The sequence below is a fragment of the Hipposideros armiger genome, unplaced genomic scaffold (assembly GCF_001890085.2).
Source record: "Hipposideros armiger isolate ML-2016 unplaced genomic scaffold, ASM189008v1 scaffold_128, whole genome shotgun sequence".
Lineage (NCBI taxonomy): Eukaryota > Metazoa > Chordata > Mammalia > Chiroptera > Hipposideridae > Hipposideros > Hipposideros armiger.
In genome coordinates, this window is record NW_017731478.1 from 1,045,968 (window position 1) to 1,053,263 (window position 7,296).

Sequence of the window (7,296 nt, forward strand, 5' to 3'; positions counted from 1 at the left end):
TCACGCAGGGGCACACAAGATGCGGGGGGCAGGGGGGGGAGCCTGCACACCTAGGGGCCCGGCTGCTGCTGTTCCACTGGTCAGGGAGCCACCGGAGGGAAGACAGGCCAGCTCCCCTCACCCCATGCCCAGGGTGGCCATAGCCCAGCTCTGTCCCCAAATTCCCTCTAAAGAGAACCCCCCAGAGGCCCACTGGGCTGGCCACCTGTTCACAGGGCCTCAGTTTGCACATCTGTAAAAACAAGGCTGTACCATCAGCCCATACCACCGACCTGGGCGCCTGTCAGGGACGCCTGAGGTGCGAGCCAGGCAGTGTCCCCTCAGTCCCCTCGCAGCTCTGGGGTGAAGGGCCAGGGAAAGAACAGTGAATTCCAGGCACGGACAAGCTGAGAGCTGGAGGCCCCACCCCAGACGCCACCCTCCCTGCCCCGGGGATGGCAGCCCCCAGCCCCCGGCTCCTTCTAGGGGCCCAGGAGACCCCTATTGTACCACGGGGTCCCTCTGGCTGCCTGGTCTCCTGGGCAGGCAGGTGGGGGTGTGAGGACTGGGCCCACAGAGGGAGCAGGGTTCAGAGGACAGGCTGCCGCCAACCCCACCCGCCTTGCCCGGTGATTCATGGGCCGTCCCTGAGGATAAATACTCGCTGGCGGCTGGAAGTAAAAATACACACGGGCATTTTGGCGTGCTCCCCCTTCCTGGCTGCCGAGCAGGGCACAGCCCACAGGACGCGGAGATAACCGCTCTGTTGTGAGAGAGAGCTCGGTGCCACTCGGTGACAGCCCAGCCTGACCAAGGGTCCTGGCCTGGCTGGCAGGGACACACAGGGACAGTACAACGGTGTTTGTGCCCAGCCTGGGTGATGCATGCGGCCCATAGCTGCTGTGGCATGGGTTACGGCTAAAGCCATATGTGGCCCACAAAACGGTGAACCTTCGTCCAGTCAGAGAGGAACAAGCCCTCGGACTGGCAAGAAGAAGGGTGCAGGCCCCCGCCCCCCACTGCTGCTCCTGGAGAGAAGGACCACCACACAGACCCCACACTGGCATGGGGGGAAGGGTGTCCTTGCCAAAGCCAGAGGGAGGCTTTGCACCTGCTAACGTGGCCTCACTGGCCGGTGATGCCTATTGTTGTAATTGGAATTCGACTCGATTGTCTTCAGCTTGTATTTGGGATTTGAGACTAAAAGCTCACATGCTGGTCTAAGGTTGACCTTAACCGTCATCCATGAGGAACGCGATCCGAGGAAGGGACCTGGAGAAATTCTCACCCTTCCTATGAAAGGTGGCAAGTCCCGGGGCAGAGGGGAGGGGCTTCTTGTGCTTGTTGCCCTCCCCCAACATGGCCCAACAGGGCAGCTGCATGGGGCCTGGTTGGGAGAGCCTGGGAGACCCCGAATGGACTGCTCCCTGGAGAGCCACTGAGCGTCATGGGCTCAGCACAGACCCCACAAGCCAGGGTCTGATGCCCACGGCAGTGAAGCTGTGAGCAAACACCACCGTCGGATTGGAGGCAGGGCTCAGGGACAGGCCTGTTCCCAGAGACAGGAGGCCAGGTGGACCCAAGGGGCCAGGAGGGGGGTGGGTTAGCTTGCGATCCCCACAAACACATGTAACCTAGAAATGAGACCCTATTTGGACAAAGGGCCTTTGCAGATGTGATCAAGTGAAGATGGGGTCTTACGAGATTAGGGGGTGCCCTGAATGACGCCTGCGAGGCTGTGCCCCCCCAATGAAAGGGGGACTGAGGGCTTGGGGCGAGGCCTCCCACTTCCCTGAAGACTCAGAGCACCGTCGCGTCCCCAAAATACACCCCACAGTGACTGAGCAGCCGCCAAGAAAGCGACCTGCTTTCTGTGCACTAAGAATGAATGCCCATACCCTGCTCTCAACAAAGGCCTGGTCTGCTGCAGGGGGACAAGCGTTCCCTCATGAGCCGTCACTTAAGCAGGTATTGGGGGTCTTCCCAGCCCAGGGGCTAAGAGTACAAAGGACAGAACACGCCGGCCCCCAGGAGAGTCCCTGGCAGGTTCTGCCTGGGGACGTTTTTTTCCCAGGAAGGTGGTTCCTGCTTATTCAGTCGTCTTATTCCGTCGTCTCCAGAGCACCTGGAAGGGCGTGGGCCTATTTGTCTACGTTTCACACGATAGCTACAGATGGAGCTGAGTTTCTCAGACGGGTGAGCCTACCACAGAGATACGGGGCTGTCAGGGACTTCACTGAATTTCCACTGGAGGCCAATTCATCAAGGATGAAGCAGACGGGGGCTGAAAGGAGGCGCAGGTGTTTCTGGCTTCTCCTCCCCTCCTTCCCTCACAGCCTCCCTTTCTGCAAACTTGCTCCTCCCACCTTGGCCTGACACACTTGGCTCTCTCTCACCTGAGCTTACTCAGACCCCTTCAGTGGTCAGGGACACACCTGGGAGCCTGCATGGGGGAGGGGGGGCGGCGGCCATGGAGGCTGAGTCCTCAGTCCATCTGTCCGTCCATCCACCCATCCATCCACTCATGCATCCATCCATTCATCTATTTATCTGTCCGTCTGTTCATCCATTCACCTGTTCATCCATCCATCCATCTGTTCATCCATTTGTCCATCCATCCTTCCCCTCCTGGGCACTAACTCCCTAAATTCCTCACTCCCTTTCTTCTCCTCCCTCATCCTTGGTTTCACCATCACAGACCAGAAACAGAGAAATGAGAAAATTCAGGATCCTGAATTTTAGGGGTGGGGTGGGGGAGGGGAGGTGACAGTCAAGATCCTAAGAGGTGGCTGTGACCATGGGTGGTGGTCTCAAAGGGCTGGGCAGCCCTAGGAGATTTTCAAAGATGGGGCTAAGACACCCCCACCCCCACCACTCCTTCCTACATCCGGCCCACAGGGCTTCTCTCAGAATCTGGCCTGGGGAACCAGCACCTCATCCTTGGGGACATTCTCAAGCGCGTCACTCAGAAAGACATTCAACCTGTAAACAGACCCAGCAGATCGGGGATGGGGGTAACAGGAACAACGCAGGACGGAGCCCAGGCCACCGGCTGCTGGAGCACCCTGTCTCCACAACTGAGAGGGAACAGCTCAGACAATCGCCGCCCGCCCGTCACCACTCCGCAGCGGCTGAGTCCTTCATCTGCCACACAGATGATATCTGTCCACTGCTCACCCACCCTAGTGGTGGTTGTTCCTCCAACATGCGCCCCAGGAAACTCAGCTGGAGATCCCAAATGCTATTTGTGGCCTCCCCGGGGGGTAGTAAGATGGGGCGGGGTTAGTTCCCCCAGCTGCCCTGTTAACTCCAGGAGACGGGCATCTGCTGCACACCCAGTCACCCTTACCGGCAGCAGGACCCCTCTCCCCACATGCACCCCCAATACCCACAGCTCGGCCAGGCAGGATGGGGAGAGGGGCGGAGGGGCACAGACAGCGTCTGTCTGGTGCACGGTTGTATGCCTCGCCCAGCCTGGCTTAAATATTTGTGGGATGAGTTTCAGCTGACAGGCAACCCCCTCCTGGCCCAGCTGGCAGCGTTGGCTGTCCCGGTGTCCTACAGGGGAGCCAGCCCCACCCTGGAGGAGACAAGCCCTGCACAGATCCTGTTCCTCACGGACATCTCGGTCAAGTCTCTGATTTGGGTTTCTAATTTGGGGGGTGTGGGAGCTCACGGTGCCTTTAAAAAAAATAATGGGGCCGGCCGAGTGGCTCAGTTGGTTAAGAGCTCGCTCAAGAGTTTGAGCTCTGAGCAACAGCGGTTCGAGTCCAGCCCGAGCTGAGCAGCCGCTGAGCTGCCAACAGGTAGCAGGATGGCTCAGCTAAAAAAAAAATAAATAAATAAAAAATAATAATAAAATAAAATAAAAACAGTCACAAGTACATTTTAAAAGACCAAATGGAATTTTACTTTCTGGCCTCAGCTTGGCCTCCGAGTCCCTGCTCTGGTCCCTACTGGCCGCCTTGCTGCTCCTCAAACATGCCTATTTTGTTCCCGCCTCAGGACCTTTGCACTTGCCGTTCTCTGGGACTGGTGCACACTTCAGCCCTATAACCATAAAGTCCACTCCCTCGTTTTTTTCTGGTTTCTATTAAATGTCTCTTTCCGAACCACCCTGTCTAAAGTAGCTCCACCCTCACCCAGCTTCTAGTCTTAAGGGCCCTTATCAATCCACGTGGTATTGGGTCCCACTAGAATGCCGTGCCATGAGGACAGGGACTTTAAACGCCTTATCCCCTGCTGTGTCACCCACGGTCCAAAACAGTGCAGGGCATACACTAAGTACTGGTGGGTGAATGTCTGATTCCCAGATCTTCATGGGTTTGGGAATCACCAGTGTTACTGTCTTTATACTCCAAAGAGCCAGAAAAGCCATGGTCAAGGCGGGGTGGGGTTTCATTCACACCCAGCCTGGTTCCCAATGCCTTTTATGTCTTGGGCGGGGCGGTCTCCCAGCTGCCAGACACCCTGGACAATGGGGTGTTGTCCAGAACGTAAGTCCAGCTTATTAAAACAAAGTGGGGTGGGGTGGGGGTGGAGAATGGGCAAATTTAACACATATGTCCAGCATAACAAATAGGGTGCCAAGCTGGTGGAGACCCCTGTAGCTGGGGTCTGGGGACAGAACTGCAGCTCAACCCCCTGGCTGGGGTGTGTGCTGCCAGTTTTGATGGGGAGGAGGGGAGGCAGTGCTGGGAACCGGGTGCTAGAGCCAAGAGAGCTACCCAGGGCAAAGCAAACCGAAACCCAGACCCACATGGTCTGACCCCCGACGCTAGGGAGGTGCTGGAGGAGGCCTGGCCCTGCAGCCACCAGCCTCTGCCTGGGCATCTGCAACCACGGGCTCCTAGAGGCAGGACAGCCTTCCGTCCCCTTCAGGAGGTTGGGAGGGCCAGGCTTTGCCTATATCTGCACCTGAAAAGCATTCTCTATTAGTCCTCAGCCAGCAGGGTGTTGTTAAAGGCCAGATTAGGGAAACCTGACAGGAGTTAACCGGGAGGTCGGGAGTCCTGCCTGCCACTCAGTAACATGGGGGGTAGGTGGGCGGGGCCCCACCGCAGGGCCTAGGGCTTAGAAGAGGTTGCCCATGGCAACCATTTCCTCTTGTTTTATTAAAAGCAGCATCTCAGAACGCCATAGGGTCACAGGCATTTTTTGTTTTTTAATTAGAAAAAGAAAAACCCCACACAGGTAGTTAATTCGCTCCACAGCCCAAACTGGGAGACTATAATGAGGTCTAAGGGTAGAGACTGCAGCCAGACCCCTGGGTTCTGTTCCAGCGAGGCTACTCGCCAGCTAGGTGACCTGGGCTAACAGAGCGCCTCTGTGCCTCAGCCTCCCCCTCTGGAAAACGGGAGTAATAAGATGCATCCTTCATTGGAATATGGTGAAAATTAAATGAGTGGATGCACATGAAGGGTTTAGGACAGTCCCTGGCTTGCCTAAGGGCTACCTAAACAGATACCGTTACCTCTGCAGAAATCGCCCCAGGTTTGGCCTTCAAGCCAAACTAAAAGAGCAGGGACAGCACGGTTCCATCCCTGGCATCTGGTTAGCAAGGAAAGAAAAGGAACTAAAATCAGCTGGAACAGTCAAGCCAAGTAAGTCGGGCACACTGGCTGGCCTAGCAGGCAGAGAAAGCATCCAGGAAACCCTCGTTAAGGAGGATTCTGGGTCATCCAAGCAACTAAGAGGAAGACCGGTTCCATGTCCCTCTTCTCTGAGCCCCGCTGAGTGAGGCACCGCAGGGATTTATTCCAAGACACCCTCCATGCCACAGCACCAATCTGAGACTGGTGGGATGGCTGGCCCGTTCCAACAACAGGACCGATGTAAATGCAAACAGCCTCAGTCACTTCTATGCACCCCCTGGAAACCCTCAAAGCCCCATCCTACCACCAGCCCCCAAAAGGAGAGACCAACATGCAAATTCACTGCATGATTCTGGTCGAAGACAGCAGTTCCCAAACTTGCCTGCACATTAGAAATGGGGACGTTTTAAAACTCCTGACGCCCAGGTTGCAGCCCGTACCAGGTAAATGAGAATGTCTGCGGGTGTGAGGCGGGCGTGGGTATTTTTTAAAGACCTCAGATACTCTAGTGCCAAGTCAAGTTTGGGACCCACTGGACCAAGGAGCAAAGGAGGCACCAATGAAATTCCTGTCAGTATCTTGAGGCGAGGGAACCTTTCCTTTCTGATTTTCAGCTGGGGGAGGCATTTCTTGCCCAGTGAGGTGCCAGGTGACATAGTGGTTTGGATGCGTGCACGGGGCAGAAAAGTTCAGCGTCCAGAAGGCAGATGCCACTGGGGTTGTTAGCAACCTCCGGAGTTCAGCTTGTCATTCCCTCCAGTCCAGAAGGAACCGGATTCCCCCCACCCCTTGCTCCTGCCTGCTGGGGTGTGTGTGGGGGGGAGCACCCAGTCTCAGTTCGGCCACCAGTCCACCGGAAAACCCCCCTAAGTCTGGCAGGAGACAAACTCTTGAGCCTCCTAACGTGGGGTTCCAGCCTTCCCCAGGCACCGCCTCATCTCCACGTCAACATCCCTCACCACCCTGGGAAGGGAGCGTTCCTGTCTGGGTTTGGTTTTTAAAAAAAATATATGAAGAAAAAAAAAGAAAGGCTTTCACGTTGGGGTTGGGGTGGGCGGATTGTAAACAGGGACCCGGGTCAGAAGCAGCGGGAAGGACCTGGGTCCCAAGGTCTGCGCAGCGTGGGCGTGGGGTTCAAGCCCACTTAGCCAGGGGCCAACTTCCCTGGGAATCTGGGCAGTCCTTCACCCCTGCCCGTTCCCGGCTGACAGTCAGCCCCAGTCACTCAGTGCGAGGCCCACGGCAGGGAGGCCGTCTGCAGGTCTGGGGCAGGCTGCCCCATCACCCCTGCACCCTGGCCCCTGCCTGGGAGCGTGGCTGTCCCTGGGCCACCTTCTAGGCTGGAGGGGTGTGTTTGTGTGTGGCGGGGGGACCCAGTCCTGGCTTCTGAGGCACCGCGTTTGGGGCGCAGTGAGTACAGACCTTCGCCCCCATTTGTCCCCCACCCCCTGCGCTGTCCCCGCGCTTACCGCTCTGGCCTCGCCGGGTCCGGGGGGCTCCGAGGAGGCTCCGGCGCCCCCCGCGCGGGCGTCGAGGATGCCAGGCGCCAGGGAGTAGAAGGGCGGGCTGGGGCTGGGGCTAGGGGGCAGCCCGGAGTCGGGGCTGTCCAGCAGGCCCTCCCGGCTCTGCTCTTTGAGGCTCTCCTCCATGCCCTGCAGGTGCAGGTGGCCCACCATGTCTGGGGGGGCGCGGGGCGCGGGCCCCCGGCTCCTCGGGGGGGGGG

The 7,296-nt window shown here is 57.7% G+C and overlaps 2 protein-coding genes and 1 long non-coding RNA gene across 4 annotated transcripts in view; 2 read left to right on the forward strand and 1 right to left on the reverse strand.

Annotated features, from left to right (window-relative positions):
• Positions 1-7,296, reverse strand: part of RFLNA (refilin A) — a 197,380-nt gene that overhangs the window by 4,547 nt on the left and 185,537 nt on the right. Inside the window, exon 1 of one of the 2 annotated variants that reach the window (XM_019648895.1) lies at positions 7,043-7,290. The exons of the other annotated variant lie outside the window; for it this stretch is intronic. Coding sequence (XP_019504440.1) covers positions 7,043-7,249 — 207 coding nt within the window. The 5' untranslated portion in view covers positions 7,250-7,290. Of the gene's footprint in view, positions 1-7,042; positions 7,291-7,296 lie in introns of those variants that run through there. 2 annotated transcript variants of the gene reach the window in all.
• Positions 22-3,695, forward strand: LOC109386044 (uncharacterized). Its single transcript, XM_019648893.1, has 2 exons — positions 22-2,279; positions 2,878-3,695. Exons 1-2 carry the CDS (start codon positions 1,729-1,731, stop codon positions 3,263-3,265), a joined length of 939 nt encoding a protein of 312 aa, XP_019504438.1. The 5' UTR covers positions 22-1,728; the 3' UTR covers positions 3,266-3,695.
• Positions 3,871-7,296, forward strand: part of LOC109386048 (uncharacterized) — a 13,649-nt gene continuing 10,223 nt past the window's right edge. The window contains exon 1 of the long non-coding RNA XR_002124716.1: positions 3,871-6,983. This is a non-coding gene — a long non-coding RNA (uncharacterized LOC109386048). The remainder of the gene's footprint in view (positions 6,984-7,296) is intronic.